The sequence below is a fragment of the Calypte anna genome, chromosome 1 (genome assembly GCF_003957555.1).
Source record: "Calypte anna isolate BGI_N300 chromosome 1, bCalAnn1_v1.p, whole genome shotgun sequence".
Classification (NCBI taxonomy): Eukaryota; Metazoa; Chordata; class Aves; order Apodiformes; family Trochilidae; genus Calypte; species Calypte anna.
The window spans coordinates 38,559,996-38,582,641 of NC_044244.1; the positions used below are offsets into that span (position 1 = coordinate 38,559,996).

At 39.9% G+C, this 22,646-nt stretch overlaps 1 protein-coding gene across 1 annotated transcript; it reads right to left on the minus strand.

Moving 5' to 3' along the window:
• Window positions 1-2,172: 2,172 nt before the first annotated feature.
• TTC38 (tetratricopeptide repeat domain 38) lies at window positions 2,173-22,475 on the minus strand. The gene is made up of 14 exons (XM_030463243.1): window positions 22,360-22,475; window positions 20,197-20,274; window positions 19,692-19,773; window positions 19,165-19,336; window positions 18,068-18,241; window positions 15,291-15,366; window positions 14,008-14,127; window positions 11,142-11,201; window positions 9,955-9,993; window positions 8,960-9,041; window positions 8,016-8,181; window positions 5,265-5,424; window positions 4,907-4,980; window positions 2,173-4,127 (listed from the first exon to the last, which is right to left on the minus strand). The coding sequence occupies exons 1-14, from the start codon at window positions 22,381-22,383 to the stop codon at window positions 4,034-4,036; spliced, it is 1,401 nt and encodes a 466-aa protein (XP_030319103.1). The 5' UTR covers window positions 22,384-22,475; the 3' UTR covers window positions 2,173-4,033.
• Window positions 22,476-22,646: the final 171 nt, after the last annotated feature.

Here is a 22,646-nt window from a genome sequence, read left to right on the forward strand (position 1 = left end):
AGGTGCAGAACAAGCTTGTTCACAAGAGGCTAAAAAGGTGTTTGTCGAGGGCACATTCTATGTTTAATCCAGTAACTTCACCTTTTAGGCACAGAATTATAGGGGCTCTTCATGAGCACAGATACTGCTGCTCTTGATGTCTGGATGCCTTCTTTTGGTTCCTGTCTTTAAACTGAGTAATTATTTATGTTTCAAGACAAAATTTATAGAATATAAACTATTCTATAGTTTTTATAGAATAGTATGTGTTATGAGCAGCACCTTCACAAATATTTATTTGAAAAAACCAAACAAACTCCAAGTTTGTTGCACTCTGTCCCTCAGTCTATCCCTGTGAGCTGGGGTGCCAGCTAACAAGTTTGCTTACAGGGAAGCAGAGGCCAGGTGCAATCCTAGCAGACAGCAGGTCAGCAGCTCTGTTGGCTGCATGTCCTCTCTCTCTACCCCATGCAAAATGCTTGAAGTATCCAAGGTGGCATGTGTTTTCAGGTATCTGTGAAATGGAATTGTGTGAGCAGAGTTTTTGAGCTCCTGCAAGGCTCTGGGGCTCTGTTTTGCTTCCCAGCACATTTGTACCTCAGCACAAAAAAGATGCTACATTTGCAGCAGCTCTGAAGAGGTGGAGGCTGTGAAGAGGCAGCCCTGTGGCACACCTGCTCTTTGGGTTCCCACATCTCAAAACCAACGCAGCTGCAGGCCTGAGTCTTCAAGCCAAATGCAATGCAATTTTTCAGGATAAAAAGCCCGTTCACCTCTGTCAAGTGTTGTCATGTCTTGTAAGACTGTGTGGTGGCTGTACACAGGTAGGCACAATATCCTCTCAGAAGGTCTTTGACAGTAGCTATGCATACACAGAAGGTAAAGCAATCACTTGCAGGGGTTCCTGCAGCTGATCAAAGCCTTTATTTTGTATTTGAACAGATCTCTATGTGTGCCTGCAACAGAAAACTTGCTTTAAACCCCCCACACTTCACCTTGGATTAACAAATGATTTGTGAACAAGATTACTCAAAGCCAATGTAGCTGCTATGATAGTTGATCATGATACCACTGATGCTGTGTTAAGTTTTCTTCACCAACAAACCCAAGAAGCTGCAGTGTTGGAGGGCAAGAGGCTAGGCAAGGCCTTAGATGATGGGTGATGGCTTTGCTTTCGCAGCAGCCTCCTTTACACACCATAAATCATCATTGTAGGTGTGAGTACATCTCAACAGCACTAATACTCTAAACCAGGCAGCTCTTTTAATAGGCCCTAAAAGCTACACTCACTGTAACAAAGACTTTTGAAGCACCTGAGGGTTCAGCTTGCTTGCTGCGACCAGAATTGTTACAAATGGAGCAGTAGCAGTTCTGACAGCAGTGCAGTCCAACAGATCACCAGCTCCTGTTTTATCGCACTGACCTACACAGAACAGCCAACACTGAAAAAGCTGCAAAAGTGACTGAGTTGATGGTGTACATGATCTAAGCACAGATGACTAAGAAAGCAGCTCAGAAAAATCTCTCTCTCCTGCTCTAGGGGCATTGCCATTCTAGCCACAGTGGGGATCATGAAAAATACCATTAAAGTTAATAGTAGATCTTTCCTGATGTCCTGTGTAGGGGAGCTACTGCCCAGACTCAAACGCTGAGGCACAACAGAAAGGACTATTCCCTCTGGCCCTCTTGTTCCAGAAAAAGATGTGCAGTGGAGGTTGGTAACTTTAATGGGTGTAGCAGAGAGAATAAAAGCAAGGAAGGGGATGTGTTTGTGTTTGCATTTGCAGAACCTGTGCAAAATCAGTATCTCTTTTGTCAGCAGCAAATGTTTATATCAGTTTGTATCAACTGCTTTTCAACTGTTCTGCTTAGATACAAAAAGATAACCTTCTAGGAGTGAGCACAGTCCTTGGGCAAGTTCTTATCTTGTTCTTCTTCTCACTGAGCCTGATTATTTTTCATAATAGCAACTGAAAATGATTCAGCATAGCATGCTGAAGCCAGACAGAATGGTTTGAGTATTTTAGCTATAAATAAGAGGAAGGCAGAAAACCAAAAGTGGGCAAAATGTGTAGTACTAGTTGAATGAAAAAGCTTTTAGTCCCATTTATGGAAGCAAAGAAGGCACACACTGTTACAGACTTTTGAAATTAAACTGGATAACCCATTTAGAAATTTCACCCATACATTAAAGAAGTTGCTGCTCAACTGAGCATACCTTTGAATTTATTGATGTAAAGCAGACAAAATTCTCCATCACATTATATCAAAAGTACTACAGATGTCATATTCTTACATTTGTGTAGCAATGGATCAGAGTACAGAATTCATAAGCAGGCAGTAGATTTCTCAGGCTTTTGTTTCCTAATAAGATTTATTATATTGCTTGAGTAAAAAGTTACCTGTCTAAAGGCACTGCTTGAAATGCACTGATTAAAAGAGAATAGTAAAAATCTAGTGTAACTTTAGCCACATACAAAGCAATAATGAAGCTGAAGAACAGGGAACTACAACTGTCTGTTGGATTAAAAAGGCTGGAGGCGAGGATGCAATACCCTTACCTATTTTCACAAATTATCATTGATTTAAAAATATACTATTTTTTCCTTAAGTGAGGGCTGGGGGAAGAAGGGTAGCAGCAAGGCACATCTTACTCCTCTAGGCAGGAACTCCAGGGGCAATGCAGCAACAACTACCAAAGAGCTTTTTTTAGGTCAAAAAGAAACCATATGTGGGATGGGGCTGCTGTGGGACAACATGGAAGAGCCTGAGCTGGACAGGAAGGAGGGGCAGGAATGTGTGTGTCTCAGAGAGCTTACAGATTTGATACCAAAGCCAGAGCTTGGGCACTTAAAGAGTGTGACATGTCTGTTCAGGAAGAAGAGGTGGCAATATTTCAGTTTTCATTTGAAATATAATCTTTACCTTCATTAGGGGCTTCTGGATTACTGTTGTAAAGCAATCTGTTAGCTCTGCTACACAGCAAGGATCCAAAGATAACAGAACATTAGGGAGGTACACAGCTCACATTGGGCATCATTTGCAGCACCAAAGCTTGCCACATCACTTGTGGCAGGACAAAGTCCCCTTAGCTCTCTTTCCACGGGGAACCTCCCTTCCAGTGTTTGCCAGCTCTGAGATGCCTCCATGAAGTACATGCTTTATCATTAGTTTTCAACTCTAGTTTGCTAACATGTAGAGGCTTGTGCTATTGAGATGGCAGTAAGGCCTGACTTTCCAAAAGCTGAGGTAAGCACAAAGAGGCAAGTCCAAACTACCACTGAGAAATAGTGCTTTTGTAGCTGAAATCCAGGCTTTTTCATTTTTTCTCTGAAATATTTAAAAGGACCAAGGGAGTACCTGCATTAGCATGGTTGTGGTGAGCTATTACCCCTCCTGTCTTGTTTCATTCATATCAATTTCAGAAGGCTTTGAGGTGCTATTGAAAGGAAAAAGTTTAACATTTTGTGAGAAGGAGTGTAAAAATATGCACCTGGAGAGAGATCCTGAGTGCAGACAGATCTGTAATGACTGAGCCTGTGACTCATGCCTCAAAACGGACTGGAAGTTTGATATGGAATTCAGTTTATGCCTGGATTGGCTCTGGTCTCATACTTTCCTATTACCAATGCTTAAAAGGTTCATTTGAATTACCTGAGCAGTTTACTGATCATTTAACATATCAATGAATTGGGCCAATGAATGATTGCAACCTGGGCTCTGTTACTGTAATGAACATAATTGGGCCCAGAGGGAACTTTCAGGAAAATATACGAGAGAAGCAGCATCCCAGGATGCTTCAGAAAGCTGTGAATTATCAGAAGGTTATCTTACTATTTCCCTGTGAAAGTATCTAAGATACAAGCTCCTGAAATGCAACAGCTACATATTAAGAAAATTTTGGTTGTATCTCTAATTTGGTTGTATCTCTAAAGGGTGACCTTACTTACTGTGAATCTCTAGCATGGTTTCTAGCATAGCACCTCTCCACATCCTGCACCCAGACTTTAACTGGTAAGCTTATTGCTATTCAGCTGAAGCACAGAGGAAAGACTTATGCCACTGAATGAACAGCTGCTGCCCTCCTAATAAGTCGCTCTGTCATTGGTGAATTTGGTCTCATCACATCACGTTCTCTCAGGAGGCACCTGAGAAAGGAGGAAAGGCAGGAGAGAAGTGGGAAGAGGTCATGAATACATCATTTTTCCCCTAGGATGACCAGCAGTACCTTTCTAAAAGGAAGAAAACAGCATCAGAGGACCTGCTCTTGAGCTGTATATTTCCTTTCATTGGCCATGACAGTAAGTTCAGGCAGAGGAGAATTCTTTTCAGCACTGACAGACTGAAAATAAGTACAAAAAAGTGCACAAAAGAATAATCCTGATATTTTATCTGATTTCTATATATTTCAGAAAGACCTCAGGAGAATAGGCAAGGCTTCATATTGTCCAAAGGAATCATTCTTTTAAGTGCACAGGCAGGCTCAGTCAACACATTTCAACAGAACTTAATATGTCTGAATAAGCAAAATTTATGATTTTCTACCAAACCAGGCTCTCATGGCTTGCACTAAGGCAACCTCACATATCAGCCTCTGTAAATCTCCTTCCCAATAAAGCAAATGTCATCATTAGGACAGATTCGATTTTCTGCAGTTCACAGAAGTTTAGCAGTCCATTAAGTACACTGATCAATAGGCAGGAGGCCACATTTTAAGGCAGAACCATTTGAAAAACAACTGCCCTTGAACAAATACAGATCATTCACCCAGACCATAAGAGTTTTATCCTAGTTACATGCTGTTACATTTAACACAAATGATTCTGCATAATTGTAGCCTTAATTTAGTGGCTTGACTATATTTACTCCTTCCTACTTTCAGCAACAGGACTACTTTCACAAATATTTATGAGGAAAAATTACTCACCTTGCAAGGTTTTGTTTGGCTTGTGATTTAGAATTTAAAGCAGCATGAATCAATAACTGGCTGAAAATATCTCTCTAAAAAAAGAAGTCAGCAGAAATACAAAGTAATAAGTAACTTATAAAGTATTGCTGGTTACAAGGTCCTGTTTGCCAAATCATTAAAACCACTGCAGAAGGAAACATATTGACAAGATGAAGCTAAGCTACTAGTAAGTTTTTGCAAACAGGATTCCCTCACAAGCACACTTCAGCTTTTCACTTTCTTAGAATGAAGAGTTGTTAATAGTATCAGTGCCTAATGGAGGCTACTGGAAAAGGACTAAGTTCACATCAAAAAGTCTTTTATTGATCTCCCTTACCTGAGCATTACTGCCTCCTAGTTGGATCAGTTGGTAACGGATTGGGTACAGCAGGTCTACAGCTTTATCACAATTTCCATTTTCAAACTCTACAAAAGCCTGGCACAGTGGCAAACCCAAACTAGGAGCCAGGGAAAGCTCATGGTCATCACAAGGTGTTCTGTAGAACAAGAAAGTGGTTAACTCCCATAAGCTGAATTATAAAAATACTTATTTCAGTGCCAGTCTGTCACTGCCTTCCAACAATTTCTTTTTTTTAATCATCCATAAGCACATTTCAAGTACTTTATCTTCTTGTGTGGTTATGTTACTTTCATAAGACAAGCAGTTTTCATTCTCCTGGATACAGGTAAAAGCACAACACCTCCTGCCTTTGCTTCAATAGCTTCTTGTCTAGAAAAAGTGAGAAAACTGCATGTTTCTCTTCTGATTTCACTGGAACATCCTGCTGCTACTTCTTTGACTGTCCTCATCTCTACAAGAAGTGGCTATGAGTCCCTTGCAAACAGCTCCAGATAATAATTTTGCAAACCAGCTCGCTGCACAGCACCTCACCATCTCTGTAACAGTGTTCCCAATGGCAGAGATTTTTAAATACTGGCAAGGATTTATTTTTTTTTAATTTCTTCTTCTCTTTTAGTGATCATGTCCTAGCTGATCGAAGAATGGAAGAGGCATACTGCAAAAGTAGATCCTAACTGGTATCCTTGCCAATATTTAATTAAAAAGAAAAGAAAAAAGAAAAAAAGAAAAAAGTAGGAATACAAGTAACTACACTGTAGCTCTTTGGGATGGCTTTAGCATGGGACAACATGGAACTGGGTTACTCCACTGCTACAGAGGGAGCTGACTGTGATCAGGTCTTACATAGTGTCACTTCAGTGCCAAAAGGTTGACTGGCAATATAAAACAGGAGGGCTTTCTATCCCAAGCAATATCAATTATTTCTAAGAATACAGCGCACTTTTATGTTCTAAACTCCACTTGTTTCTTAGAATGGATTTTTCTGTAAATTTTCCAACCATTGTGGAAACTTAATCACTTGCTTCTGTAACACTGCCCTTCTGCAACAGCCACTGAGTCTCACTCCCACACTAGCACCTTAAATTTACCAGACACAGCTCTGTACACCTGTGACCAGACACTGGTCTCTGTTCCTTTTCTTGAGTCAACAGTAACAAATATCCCATTTCTTCCACTAGGTCCCTGTATTTTCAGCATACAGTGTTGCTCTGTGCATTTATCATTCTTTAAAGTATGACATCCTAAAAATTTCAAGTGCACAACAGCTACCCATTTTAAATTAGTAGTTTGAGATAGCTGATGATGAAAATTATGAAACAATTCCTCATTTACACATTTGTTCCAGCTCTCTGAGAAGATGCAGAGATGCAAAACTTACTTTCTTTTTCTTTTCTCCTGCAAGTGATTTGAAGTATGGAGAACAACATAACTCCCCTGCATTAACTAACATTTCCACCCATGAGAATATTCATGTGATACGAATCACCAGAGAGCACCATGAAATACTTCACAAAATGCTGTCAACTTTGCAATTTAAAGACTAAGAGGAAAAGAGTACTGAATTGCCAAGAATGACTATTGTTTGTGCCTGAGTTTTATGTCTGATTTTTTAGGTATCATTTAGCTACTACATACTCTGATACTCATATTAAGTAAATTATTATACTCAAATTAAGCAAATCATTAGGAGAATCCCTTCATCTCACAGTCTGTTTTCTCAAAAAATAATAAAATTAAGCTTTAAAATACTTCCAACTACATCTGAAAATGTACATCTGTGTTATTACAAAAGGCTGTTGAACACACAGGCAAACGGAAGCATTGGGAGAAAGGATAAGTTGCATATGTTCATTAATATACTTAGATATTCACCATTTCCTGCTTTATTCAAATCAGATGTGCTTAGGCTTGATAAGAATTACAGTTAGTTCTTATTTTTGATTGATGGCTGTTAAGCTCAGGATCAAATAGTAACAGTTTCTTCTTCCTACTTTTTTAAGGCAAGGGAAGCAATAGGTGTCGAAACAAAAAGTATTGGCAGGGCATTAAAATTATATTTAAAATATCTACAGAACAACCCCCACAAAAAGAAAAATCAAGACAGTTTACAGCTTGTGTCACATAAGGTAATAATAATAAAAAAATGTGGTTTAAATTAAATAACTAAATGTTCAAATTTTGGAAATAACTCAATTTGAAAGCAAAATATTTATCTAGGATTCATTTAGCAAAAATTTCTATTCAGTTTCCTGCAGCAGCATTTCACAACACATCTAACTGTAGCTATCAGAACATCTCTACCAACTAGTGCTCTATTATTAAAGAGGCTTTTAAACCAGAGGAAAAAACCAAAAGAACAGTCATAGATAGCTGACATACATTGCAGAATGCCCTTACTAATATTCAGGTGAAATACCTTATTTATGGTACGTAACATGGCTTAGGGTGAACCCACTGAAAGGAAAATATACAGCAAGTCTTCAGTTAGTGTCCATAACCTCGAGTATTTCTGCTTAGCAAGATTAGAAGCCCCAGAAGCCACCAACTCAAAAAATAACTCATTATAGAGACCACCCAACTGAAGATTGACCTACTGAAACCACACGTGTCCCAGGGAGATGCTAGAAGATCATGTTGTAGTGCTTTAATAAGTCAGAGATATTATCATTATCACTTTGAAGAGGACAAAATATTTGTTGAATACAGTACTTCAATTCACTTGCTTACTTGGCAAGTTCCTGAAGAGTTGTTAAAAGCTCATCAGTAGTTTTGTGGTCTTTGGCTCCAAGTGAAGACATCAAGATGTGGACATCATTGAAGAGAAGAATGTGATCTTTGGTGTGCTTCTTTGTAAGCTTGAGAACATGGTTCCACCTGTCTCCAAGTTTTACACCTAAGAGTAAAAAATATTTTTCTCAATATAAATACCACAGGAAAAAGTGTGACTTCGCAATATCTTTTCAGTCACCCAGCATAAATAACATTTCTACTAAATTCAAGAAAACATTTCCTGCTGTGGCAAAATTTTCAGAGTAATGCTCAGCTCCAGGTTGCCATATTTAGGCAAAGAGGTTATTGACTACCTGTAATTTATAACCAATATTCTAAACTGCATTATGTGAGGTATAAATTGCTTTATTGCAATCTTGTTTTATTGCGAGCTTGCTCGTGTCTTGAAGGTGATGTTCATAAAACACCACCTGCAGCAACCAAATTATAGTGACAAGATGGATTTCACAAACAAACCAAATACATCATCAGTGTTTCAACTGAATACCATGAAAATAACACTCTCACCCTTCCAAGAACTTACAGTGTTTTTAATGTATAAACACCAACTTCAAAAAATTAGGGAGAAATGCCACTTAGGTAAGCACATGAAAGTCAGAGGCTAATAGGTTAATGTACATGTATTAGCTATTTCAATAAATACCAAAGTAGAAAGTTAGATACTTAACTTTAAATTTACTTTAAGGAAACCAAAACAACAGCTCTTGATTATACACATTATTAGAAGTTTCACATTGAGTCTTTTCTTCAGAGCCAATTTTTTTTCTGTAACACTGACCAAGCTTGCTGTTTAAGTATCTTTAAAAAAATCCTTTTTTTAAGGGGGAAGGCAAAAACTGTTCCCCTTACAGTTCAAAAAGAATGGCAGGTGGATAGCATACCTTCCAGATGAAGCCTGTACAGCATTGAACAGTTATCTACTATATCCAGCATGCTTCCACTTGATAGACACCGGGGACCAATCTGTAATCAGAAGTATTCATAAGCTGCCCAACTGAAGTGCTAGTGGGAACTTATTCAGATAATCAAATTTATTTTCTCAGTAAAGATTTACTTTTATCTTTTTATTCATACAAAAATACCAGTTTTGCAGCACCCCTAATTGCAGCTTTCTTAAATACAACACTTTGCAATGCTAAACACTTACACTGCTTTGTTTGTATTGTTTTCCCAGTTATGAAGTTCAATTCAGTAAGTATGGAGAGTCACCAAAGTATCTATTTTTCCAAACAATGCCATAAGTATTACTTCCCTTTTCTACGGTTAGTAGATAGGAGTTTTCCAAGCAGCTTTCTTAATGCTCTCATTATTTTTATAATCCTTACAAAGATATATTATCCTATCTGATTCCATATTGCAAAGACTGTTTCAAAGACCAGACAGTAAAGGGAAAGAAAAGAGACATTTCTGTTGACTTAGCAGCTAGCATGCAAAATCAGTAATTTGTAACAGTATCTTGAGTTTACAGGAAAATTATTTTACATGCTTCTAAAAAGCTTTTTTCTGTGGACACTCAGCCCCATACAGCATGAGTAAGAGACACAAACAGAATAGAAAACTGTACCAACAGTGCCACTGTAGCTTTTTCAAGCACACGTGTAAGAAACAGTTGAACTATATCACACTCAAGTCTTCTGGGCATTTTTACCAGTTGAAAAAAAGTTTCCCTATAAAAACTGTAACAACTATGTAAATAATATATAATATATATATATATATATACTGGAAAACAGTTTCTCTATAAAAACTGTAACAACCTATGTAAATATACACATACATGGCACACTGTGGTAGGTTTCAATCTCATACAGAAGGTAGAAGATGATTATCATGGTCTTAAGCACATTCTCAGTAAGGAAAAAAGGGCTCTACTCACATGGTTGTCATAAATTGTCAAAGCAGCCTCATATTCACCCTGTAAAAGCAAGCAAGGACTGCATGACTAACATTCAGATACAGCAACCAGAAGTGGCTGATAGTAACCAAAGACACAAATACAATTAATAGATGTCATAATATTGCTTCACAACTGCCTCATGACTTCATCATAACAAACTGAGCCAAAGAAACCTTGAAGTACTAAAAGAATGAAACCTGAGATAAACCAGGATTTACTATGCCAAACAGTCAGTATGTTTAGGTTTATTTAATATATACCATTACTGTTGTTACAGGTCACACATGAAGGAGAGAGACAATATATTACTTCTCATTCTGATGTTCTACAGAGTTCCTGTACTTTGTAAAGAAACATCTTCTAATGTTTCAGGAATTTTTGCAAAAATTAGTGCATCCCACTGTGTATGTGAAGAGGTAGGAAAAAAAATAATTACAAGCAGACTACAAAAAAGTGCATAGACAGAAGGTGGCAAAATAAACAAGCTGCTATCAAGAGTTATGCTCCTTCTATGTAGATAATACTGAACACAAGCAAGTGCTCTGCTTTCAAGTCCACTGCCTGCTCAGTGATGTCAAACTTCTGAATCCCTACTAAACTGAACCCCACAAGTGCTAAAGCATTATTAAATCCAAGGAAATCTTGCATTGCAACCTAACAGGTTGGGTAAAATTGCAAACATTTAAAAACTGTTTCCATCATAAGAATTAGTAACACGATTAATTAATAGCATTGGTAGCCAAATTTAAAGCTCACAGACTCTCCTACAGTCAGCATATTTTGGGGCTAGCAAATTAGTACAGAATTGAAAGAGATTTTTGTCTGAAAAGTAGAGATCCACTTTCTATCAAATATTTGTGCCAAGTGTAATTAGTGAGACTCTTTGATCTTCACATATGCAGTAATCTCCCAACAATTTTTCAACATTCAATCAAAGAACTTTGTCCAATGTAATTAAAATTTTTAAAATCACATAATAAAGGACCAGCTTTATGCTCTTTAATGCTTCATGCCATTTTTAAAAATGGCATTGTGCTATTTTACAAAAACATCCCTTTAAAAATAGCTGGGAAAAAAAATCTATAAATGTTAGGTCTGCCTTTCAAATAGCATTAGCTGAGTGACCATTCTTGACTACATAACACCTGTATCAAAATATCTCGTACCTTTTCAATGAAGTACAAAGCCCAGTGCCAGTAATTATGGCAAGCAAGCATATCACTGTTCTGGGAACAAAACAAAAAAAATAGAAAACATTAGTTAAAAAATAACTTTCCATTTGAACATATCTAGTCAGATTTGTTTCCTTCTTCAGAGCAACTGAATGAGACAGAAGAGATAAGACATTCAAATCAGCTTATTTGATAAATTTGCTCCTTGCAGCTACTCAGTTTCAAAACCAAGGTTTCCCTCACAGTAGGAGGGAATCAGAAGTAATCTGGATACATAGTGGAAAGAGACATCCACCTTATGAGGGCCATTCATTCTACCCATCTAGACATCTAGTTCAGACAGAGAAAAATCACTTCTAAACCATACATTTTACTATGGACTAGAGAAGCTGCACTGAATACCAAACACATTGGCAGTTCATCCTGGACTGTACCAACTTTGCACAGTCCTTTTCAGCTGACAGAAGAACATCAAAAACTCAGCCTGCACTTCAAGACAATGTCGTTGCAGTTCCTTTCATTAATGTATTGAGAATAGAAAAACAGGAACGTAACTCCATTACCCTTTGGTGAATATTAAAACACCAGAAAGATTCATTCCTCTCCCTGCAGTGCTGTAAATAAATCTAATGTTTTCACAAGAAGAAAAACATCTTCATTTTCACAATGACAACTGACACTCGCTTTCACAAAGCACACAGTTTCCCAATGAACATCAGAGCTTTACTGTGTTAAGACAAAACATTATGGTAACCTTTACATGTTTAATATTAAATCATAAACCAAACCTGAGCAGCTGAAGTAGTTAAGGTGCTTGGCATAGACCTGATAATATCAGGTTTAATACCATTCTACCATTCCTAATGTCATACAAACAAAAACATGGTATTACCTCACTTAAGAAAACAAAACCCTTTCTCTGCTGCTCACTGAGTTCTGAATGAGATGAAGTTCCTAAAGAAGTGGGCTTGCAGGCTACAAAAATAAATAAACGAAAGTTGGCTATGGGAACTCAGCCCAAGAGCTCACTCTTTAATAACAGCACAGGCAGAGAGGTCCCCTCTGGCAAGGTAATTTACCTCTTTTGATTTTGAGCTAAAATGTACATTTAAAACAAATGACATCTGCTCTTTTTGGAGGGGTGGTGAGACAAAAAAATACTCTATAAATAAAACTTGCACCAAATCTTTGCCGCTCTTATTGGAAAGGAGAAAGATTAATTAAAAGTAACAGAAGGTATCAATTTACTCTGACAGTACAAACAGATGATCCTGGTCATTAAATAAAATCTAAAAATGTCAAATCACCAGACAAAATGCAAGCAACTTTATTAAAGCGCTGAAGAGGGGCTTCCATTGAAGGCATTGGAATGGGCTGCCCAGAGACGTGGTGGATTCTCCATCCCTGGAGGTTTTTAAGAAGAGACTGATGTGGCACTCAGTGCCATGGCCTGGTAACCACGACAGTAGTGGATCAAGAGTTGGATCTCTGATCTCAGAGAACCTTTCCAACCTGGATGATTCTATGAAACTGATAAAAGGCTTTCTGAGAAATACCAGATATCAACCTGAAGCATGGATTTTCTGCTGGCATTTGTGAGACTTCATGTCTGAATGCTTAAGTGAAAAAAAAACAAAAAACAATTGCAAAATAAACAGTCCTTCTAGCCTCATTATCCATACATGGTTGTTGGATGAGGTGAAATGGTCACCTCAGGTGATTCTAAAATAGATGCTTGCTGGTTCTAACAAATTCAAACCTCAGAACCTTCTGCTCTGAATAGGACTCATTACATCCTTGGAAAAACACATGCTGTCCCAACTCAAATAAAAATTAAGCTTCACTTACATCAAAAGACCATACGACAGAGTAATTAAGCTATTCAGTATTCTAAGAGATACCCAAATTAGTTGGATAAAGTACCTTCAGTACACTAGTAAAGAAACAAGAGCAACACTTCACTTTTTATTGCCGACCTCTAAAAACCCTTCCCCATCCAGAAGCAAGCAAATATTTTGAGTCTTCTAAAACATTTGATTTGACTGTGTCATTTCTTAACAGCACCTTACCTTCACCTCCTGCGAAGAGGTTTAACCAGATTCTTCAACTGACTTTCAGTGCTCATCTCAGTGTTAGCAAAAAACTTGTTAAAATATCACCAGTCACTTCACTTTTACAAACCAACACAGGTTGGGAAGGACGCCCAGTGCCATGGTCTGGTAACCGCAGCGGTAGTGGATCAAGGGTTGGACTTGATGATCTCTGAGGTCCCTTCCAACCCAGTCAATTCTATGACCTCTGAGATACACACACGATACATCCCATATGAATAAACCACACATCAGTAGATCACGGTACTTCACCTGTCTGCAATGACCAGGTCTTTATGAGATGTAAAATTCCTAAGCAGCTCCACCAGAAAAAAGAAACTGAGGTGTGTGGGGGTGTGTGTGTGTCCATTAACACCCACATGTACAAACCACGGACTTGTCAAAAAGCAGTACTTGTTACAGTACTGACAGCTACGGTAAGGCAGTATGAGAGGACAGATTTTCTGTAAATTCTGGCCTACTGTCAAGTTTGCCATTTTAGTAATCTCAGCAGTCACAATAACAGCAACTTTAAGGGGACCATGGTATGTGTTCCTCCTAATAACTCATTTTTTTGTGCTCCTTGCTGCAAAAGTAGGATGTGTAGTAACAGCAGCTCAAGTGATGGTTATTCTGACACGTGAACTCTGTATTGCTTGTAACATGTCTGCAGATAGGAAGGAATTGTATGCAAAGGAATTGATAACTTGGCGGGAGAAGATAACGACCTAGAAGAAACTTTTTTTCAGAGATGCTACTAGAATGTTTACCTTCCAATTGTTTTCTGTTTCCTTCATAAATTCGAGACCTTTCTTCACCTCTGCCTTCATTTCATTTACGTGAGCTACAGTATGAACAGACCACGCATCTGTCTTATTTATAGCCAAAGCCTGTGAATGAAAAAAGGGAAAACATGATTAAGCTTACAAATGTGCAAATACCAGCATTTATCACTGCAGATATAGAAACGAGAGACTCCTTTTTACTTGCTACATTTTAAGTACAACCCGGTGCTGTTCTAACGAAACACAGGAAAAATTAGGACATAAAAGGAAGACAACTGTTTATTGGCTGATTTTGTTTCCCAGCTTCTAGTGCAGAGATGAACAGCTGTAAAACACTAAAATGCAGGCTTTAATTTTATTCCACAGACACGCACCAATATCAGCCACCAAAGAGCTGCATGTACAGACATGAAATATTCTATAACATACTGTCATACAGGTAATAATTTCTTCATCGAGAACATGGCCAGCTCTGAGTACTGAGCAAGTTCCTTTTTCTTGCTCCAACAGCTCCCACTAGGATTTAGGCATTTTGGAAGATCAGTCATTGATCTCATAAATGTTCAATGTTAATGTTTAGTCTTTATTGTCACCTTCAGTGATTTTATGTAACAGAAGCTTAGCACAAAAAAAACCCCCATCAAAACAAAAAACCCCAAACCATTAGAATTTAATTATATCTGACGCTCCTGAAGGACAGGGATAATCTTGAGGACCAGGTAAGATATAATGTGTAATTACTACCTTCATAAAAAGGAACTAGGACAGCTAATATTGATCCCCAGATCCCCAGGAACATTGTACAGTTCATTGTTCAATAAACAAGGCATCAAGCATCTGTGAAAAAAACTGCAGGGGGGGAACCCAAACAAGGTGAACTGTTAAGAAGAGATTACATCAAAACCATCCAACATTTAGTGAGAGCAGTAAATAGGCAATTATACGTGGGGGAAACAGCAGATGGGACCTTTTACAGGTGTTTTGACACCAATCTGACAAGGCATGCTCATAAGCAGGTGAAGGAAATACAGTCAAGATGAAACTGCCATGGTATGGCATAGATGTGGAATTTCATTTCCAGGGAATACTTAGAAGCAGTCTCTTACAAAATTCTGAGACCATTTCCATGTTGAGCTTTCTCTTCCTGCTATGTCTACCAGCAACGGGGCAAATGGATTGAGTCAATTTCTGGCATTTGGAAAACCACCACAGACAGGGACCATGTTTAAGAATTCAAAAAATTTTAGTACCAATAACAAGCATTTTACCTCACGGGCAAGCTCCTCAGCACGATCAAAATGGTTTGTTTCCATGAGCCCAAAAGAGTAGTAGCCTTTCACATAGCTAAGCAAAAGGGAAAAAAACAGTACATCATTCAGAACTACATCTAAGTTAGGACTGAAAACATTAGAAATAGCATTTAACTCAAAACAGTCCCTAAAATGCAAGTTACAATGAGGGCTTGATCTTGAACAATTAGAATACAGACCAATTAGGTAGTAAGAAATGAAGGGTCCAGAGACACCAGCATGGAAAACAGTAACAAGGTGCACATCACCAGTGTTCTGAGAGCTACATTTACATTTTTGGACAAACTGAAATTAAAAGCTGCAAAGAACAACCAGCTGATCTCTCTAACAGTTGCAAGACACAGAATTAGAAGGCTGGAAGCAAGACAGCACTGTAACCAAAGTTACCCAAGACTCCCAAAGGCATCACAGGAGTCTTCTGTGCTTTCTCCAGTGCCCACAAAACTCCACAAGAGCACTTCCATGTGAAGTGACTCTTTAGAACTGATTAACAAGTCTCAGAGTATCCCCACTAAGCAATTAAGGTCCAACATTAAGAAAAATCAGGTATCTTATATGCTCCTACACACATACCCAATGTAGCCATTTTAAGAAATACTTAGCTGCTATTGTTATTTGCAGATTTGTAGATTTTAAAAGTACCACAGGATTGTTTCTGCTTCTCAAAGTAACTGTTGGGGCTTTGCCTCAGTAGTTTGAAGCCAAAGGAACTATTATAACATGTGGGGTATGTTGCAACTGATTTATTTTCTGGATTGAAATAAGTAAAAGGTGATTTTTTTTCTTAACTTTTTTTTCCCCCAACCTTTTAATCCATGTGTAACTTTGCATGCCTCCAAGTTTGAGGACAACAGGTACTTGTGAGGTTTTTGTAATTAAGAAATGCTTGGCATATGGGTGTTTCCTGTTACTTCACAATTAATGAAGTGGACAACAACCTGCACTTCTGCAGCATCAAGCTTAGAAAAGTTTATAAAAATGCAGGCAAAACTGCTAAGTTGACTTAATTCCCCAACAAATGAAACCAGCATGTTGTAGTTAAAATGAACTAAGGGGGTTGGATTTTTCTGACTTAAGGTAACACAGTGGGAAAAACAAGGCTTCTGACACGATGCTCTGTGCTGCAATTGTGGGGTACCTCAGTTAGCTTCATTATTATTTCAGCATTCAGTCTGTTCTCTGTCTTTTTGGAATAGGAAAAAAAAAAAAAAAAAGGAGAAAAGATTGTGCTGGATATTAAGTGCATGGATACACAGCAACATTCCTAAAACATTCAGAACGTTATGGTTGTGTCCTGGTTTGGGCCAGGATAAAGGTGATTCTCTGTCTTGTACTTTTGCTTTCAGCTGAGCCTCTTTAAGTAGTTGCTGAAATTAACAGCAAGTCCCTCAGACAGTGTCTGCTTTTAGAACTGATAACACTTGATGTTTATATTTACTGCCAGAGACTGGTATACAGAGCCAAGGACACTGCTCAGCTCTGAGGAAAGCATTTTACCATCCAGGAGCCCTCCTTTGGGGAGGAACAGACAAGATAGATGCTAGAATTGACCAACCAGAGTATTCCATCCCATATACGTCACACTCAGTATAAATTTGAGGGATTTTCCGGATTTCCCTCTTCCTGCCTCTCTTCCTGCCTCTCTTCCTTCATCCAGCATCCTGGAAGGCTTCCATCGGTTCCTCTGCCTGTGCTCCTGATCTGTGCCAGCCCATATCTGTGTGTTCCTTCCTCCAGCTCCCGACTGCTGCCGACTCCAGGAGTCCAGCCTGGACTTTCCCAGGGCTGCCTTGCAGCCTCGGCTGACGTGAGAGTTATTGGGGGGAAAGGGGGGAGGAAGGAGGTTCTCATTTTCCTGTATATCTGTATATATTTACTAATTTGTCCTATCATTACTGTTTCATTAAAGTTCTGTAGTTTAGTCTCCAACCCATAAGTCTCTCTCCCTTATTCTCTCTCCTTTCTTCATCAAGGAGGAGAGAGAGATTAATAGAGAGCGTCTGTTTCGGTTTAATTGCCGGGCCAGTGTTAAACCATGACAGGTTGGGTTGTACCAGCTGTTCTTTGATCTCTAAATATATGTCTTGACTTATAACTCAATGTTAATTTTTATGAAATGCTAAAAGCTTTCAAATACTTTAACAGGTCCTAAAAAAAATTTAAATATCCCAATTCTTTTGTCAATAGATTCATATTATCCTGAATTATATTTGGGCAATTTTCAGGAGAGAACTAGAGATATTTTTTACAAATTCTGCCTTCCTGACAGCCTCTGGTGCTCTTATGGTATATACCAAAATTTTATTTCAGAACTACACTTTGGTATTCCAAATAACAACTCCTTTCTTCCTTCCACTGGTGTATTCTATCATCTACAATGTGAGCCCCAAGTAAAATATTGGACCCATAAAAGCCCACAGTTTTGCCTGTGATGATATGATTCTACCCTGTTTGCTACATGCCATGTTCCATATTTGAGACCAAAATGTATTAATTGAGCCAACGTATCACTACAGAAAAACCCCTCAACAACAATGTCAGGAGGGATACAGGAGAGATATTCTAGCTCTACTAACATGGGATTCACTTCTAAGCCCCTGACTTTGTCTGCATGCCTCTTTCCAAAAGATCCTGCTATTTAGAAGTGCTGGAATTAAAAAAAAAAAAAAAAAAAAAAATCACAACGTACATGCACTCCAGATAAAGAGCAATTTTCAAGACAAAGCATTACCCACCTGCTTAGTGGATTATCAGGTGTCCAGAAAGGATAAACACGGGCAACACAATCTCGCATCTGTATATGATATCCCAGGTAAAAATAAGTGTCCTGGGAAAATTTGAGGGCTAGCAGATCCGTTGGGTGGTTCTGCAGAATCTGTTCCCAGAAATCACAAGCTTTTGGAAGCTGTCTGGAAAGACAAAAAAAAATTTTTGATTGCTGAGAGAAGGCAAACACACTTGCCTCCACTGCCAGTTCTAAACTCATGCTGTTCTGAAAAATACAAAATGTAACATCCCATGACTTTTTCTCCTTCAATTTCTTCCTTTTTAAAAAAAGAAATCATGGCTCTTCACTGAGGATTTTCTGGGACATCTTTTGAAAGAAACATCCTTCGGTTACCGCAAGTCACTTAACCACACAAGGAAAAAGAAATTAGCTTAAACCATAAATCTAAAAAATTTGACAGAGTTCAACTCTTTTTACTATGATCTACCGTAAGTAATCTAACTTCATATGCACAAAGTCATTTTCTCTCTCCTCTAGAGGTAACCAAACCCACAGTAACAGGGCTTCAGCAGCTTCCTCTTTACCCTTTACCCTTCATGAGGTAAATGCATGCTCCCCCATCTGTTTAAAAAACAAATCATGAATCCATTAGTCCATGCTTTTTGCAGTGCACATAAATTCATCATACTGAATGGAATAGTGAGCCTCTAACATTTCTGACACTGAAAACTCTGTTTTACAGAGAAAATACTATTTTCACACTTTGCTTCTGTGGACCCAAATCTGTGTTACATTGGACATGATTGCAGTCAAAGGTTTTGTCTAAACCATGTATTTCATTGATGGATCTCTGACAGATCTAAAACATGGAGTGCTTAATGATATGATCAGGGGCAGCAAAACACCTCCCCTCCTACCACACTGCTCACTAACTAGGCATGACACAAATTGGAGAGAGAAATTCAAGAACAACCACCAACATCTCACCCTGGCCTTCTGCTAGATGCCACCTAATGTCAGGCAACACTGCTACCAACTATCTCTCCTACCTGTGGTGGCTAAAACTCTTCATTTGTCCTTTAAATGGGATGACAGTGGCCTTACCCACTGGCAAACATCTCCAGCGCTGATACATGGAGCTTCTCCCGCTCAGTCAGTGGCTGTGATTTTGCAAGCATCATCATCATTTGCATCCCACTGTTCAGCTCCTTGTTGAGCCGCACTGAACTTCCAGTGCCAATCAGCTCCAAGCCATTAGCAATGACATGTCCCATTGCTATGGAAAACAGAACATTACACCTTGAGCTGCAGAACACTGCAGGTAATTCACCCCTATATAAACCTCAGGGGGAGTTCTTCGCTTGTTTGAAACAAGATTTGTACATGGTCCTAGAAGTCTCACAAACCTAAAGCTTTTACAGCCTTTCATCATAGCCATTTAAAAAGTCTTTTAATTAGTAAAAAACCAAACAGAAACAAAACCCAAATAAACCCATCCCAGCTTGCTCTAGACTGTTTTACAGAATTCTATAACCCACCACTTCCCACTAGACTAAACAAAGCACAATAAACATCAAGGCACAAGGTAATACCCAGCATTTCCCAAGATGAGAATTAAAGGTTATACTTACTAAAATTTGGATCTGCTGCTTTTAATTTTGAGAGACACCCCTCAATACCTCCAAGGCTCTCATTATTGCTCCAGGTTGCATACTGTAAGGGAGACAAAGGATTGAGGGATTCCCAGTAACACTGGGCTTCCTTTTTCTCCTTATGTGAAATCCAGAAGTAAGCAAGAAAAAGGAGTAAAAGGTAACCTTTGCATTCAGATAGGGTTAGTGTAGCAGGAAAACAGGAAAACTGTTTTCTTTAAGGTAGTTTGGCCACCAGCAGAACAAATAATCATGGATTTCTGTGTGGTTCATGTGAACTGGTTGATTCTGCCATGTCAAGTAGGAGGGACATGCTGAATGAAGTTTCTGGCATAGCCCTCTAGCCTGGTAACAGCTGAACTCCTCTGGCAGCCTGACTGTAAGGCTCTTCCAGCTGGTAAGAAACTTAAACATCAACTACAGCAAAGACCATTTCATGAACGAGCCCCTTCAAATAACATTTTCTTGCCCTTTTTGGTCATACCTGGGTCAGCGCAGCATCAAATAGTTTACAGGCTTCATTGCTAGTTGTGGACAGGGAAAGACCAGCATCCTCCCAGGCCTGCACAAAAAAGGACACAAACCTCCTCAATTTAAACACTCATTTTCCAGGCTAAGCAAACAGACTTTCAAATTGATGCTGTTCTGATACTTTCATCAACTTTGATTTAAAAAACAAACAAACAAACAAAATAAGCTGGAAGGACATGTCAGCAGACACACAAACCTTTTGTGAAGTTGTAGTTATATTTGAAGACTCAATTAGCTGTGTTAGCAGTGGGAATAAAGCAGAAAAAAAAGTTTAAGAAGCTATTGATGGATTACACCTCTTGGAACAAGACCCATCACAACTCAAATTTTGGCTAGTTCCTTTTGCAGCCACTCCTCATGTGAAGCAGAGATAGGGTAAAATAAAACCCTGAGGATTTTTTCTAAGTGAAATTAGTACCTTAAGTCATTTGCTGGCCAAAAGGCCTGGCAGAACAAATCCACCAAGACGCTGGGCCGTAGGCATGTACACAAGCCTTACAAAAAAAGAAAAAACATGGGCATTTGATAAAGCTATAATGCAAAACAGTATCAGGTTGACAGAGTTTGTTAACAAGCTATGTAACATTGACTCAGGTTCTACATCTTCCAGCTAGCTGCTGGAGAAGAAAAAGTTTCTTAGGCAGATGTGCAGTTCACTGAATGGTGGAACTAAGCTGACACAGCTACAGCACCATGGTTGATGACTGCATCAGAACCTGTATGCCACTACTCCTCCTGTTAGCATGCCAGGACAAAAGACTGCAGAGGAAAAGGCACCCTGTAACAGCTGCTGACTTATAAAAGTATCCAAGATCTGTCCTAAATCTAAACTGTTGTTGCCAACCAAGAACTAAAGAGCTACATAGAACATAGAAGAGCCAACAGTCCTTGTGTTGTACACAGTGGTCCTGCCCAAACTATTTGGGATGCTCATGTCTTAGGGCCTGTCTGTACTCAGCTACTAGACTGTAACCCAAAAAATCTACGAGAGAAGGAGTATGAGTTGGTAAAGAGTTTGTAAAACAATTATCATCTCCCCTTTCCAAAGAAGCTGCCTTTGAGTTCTCTTCACTAATATCCCACAACCTTTCCCTCTTAACTCCAGAAGAGGCTCCTCTTTGATGCTTTTTGGAGAAGAGTGCCACGGCCTCAGCTCTTCTTACTGCATCTTGGCAAGACCAAAATCTTACCCTTTTCCTTGCTTTAATATGAGAGTTAAATCACAACATAAGGCGACTGTTCATTTGTGGGTTTGTCCCCATTGGAGCCCCAGCTGGCTGTGAGGAATCTCTGCTTTTTGCAAGCAGCTGTTAGCACATCCTCTATTACTCAAGTGGCAGCTCTCCAGAGCTGGGTGACTCACAAAACAATCACACCCTGAAAAAACAACTTCAATTTTACTGCTGCCTACCTAATCTACAAAAAAACCAAAAAAAACAAACAAACAAAAAAACAAACCAAAAAAACCCCAAACAAACAAACAAACAAAAAAGTGACAGCCAATGAAGAAATAGGAGGAAAGCACACGAATGACTAACTAGTAACTAGCTCCTGCAGGCAGCTTTTTGAACTCTTGGACTTGAAGCTGATTTTGAGCTAAATGAAGGCCTGCCCGGCTTTTGAGGCCCACTGAGAGGGCAGATACGGGACCCGGAGATGATCAGACACGGGTCTTATTCCTCTGCGGGAAGAAGGCAAGGAAGGCAGGGAAGGCAGGGAAGCCAAGGAAGGGTACTGCGACTCGCCTTCACAGTCCGATCGCAACACCAGCCTGACCCTACTCGAAACCCACCCTCAGCGTGAGGTTACTGCGGGGCTGAGGGAGAGGAGCTCCAACAGAGGCCTCACCTCTGCCTCTCCGCGCCCTCCCCTCAGCCCCTGCTCAGCCCCTTCACCCCACGGACCCAGCGCCCGCCAGCACTCGGCCGGTCCCGGGACCTCCCCCAAGCTCCCACGGAAGGGCACCGCCTGTTCGAAGGGCGCACACCCGCCACCCCCGGGCGCCGACCAGGACCAGGTGCCAGTACCACAGCGGGACCCCACTCCCCCGCGCTCGGTCCTCGCGGTGGGACCGGGCCAAGCCCGAGCAAGCAGGCCGCCTCGCCGTCGCCCTCACCTTGCAGTCCCTGAGCGGCGCCATGATCGCCCCTCAGCAGCCCCGCTACACTCGCCGGGCGGCTCCGTACCGCCCCTCGGCTAGGGGAAGGAGGAGCAGGAGGAGGCGGGGCCGAGGCCGGGACAGCATCGGGCGGGGCCGCGGGCGAAGCCGCGGGTGAAGCAGCGGTTGAAGCAGCGGTTGCGGGGGCGTAGGGGCCGTTCGGGCCGTTGCTGCAGACGCCTCGCAGCGTCCCTGTGTCACTGCGCTGCTGTCGTCTCCGTAATAGTTTGTACTTCTGGCATCGG

Bases quoted from the DNA above. Each gene is read 5' to 3' on its own strand.
- TTC38 (XM_030463243.1), bottom strand. From the start codon at position 22,383: ATGGCGCCGCTCAGGGACTGCAAG. The intron at 19,337-19,691 runs GTAAGTATAACC...TGTTTTCCATAG, and splicing joins AGCAGCAGATCCAAATTTTA to CAATGGGACATGTCATTGCT. The intron at 18,242-19,164 runs GTAAGGCCACTG...TTGTCTTTCCAG, and splicing joins CTGGAGATGTTTGCCAGTGG to ACAGCTTCCAAAAGCTTGTG.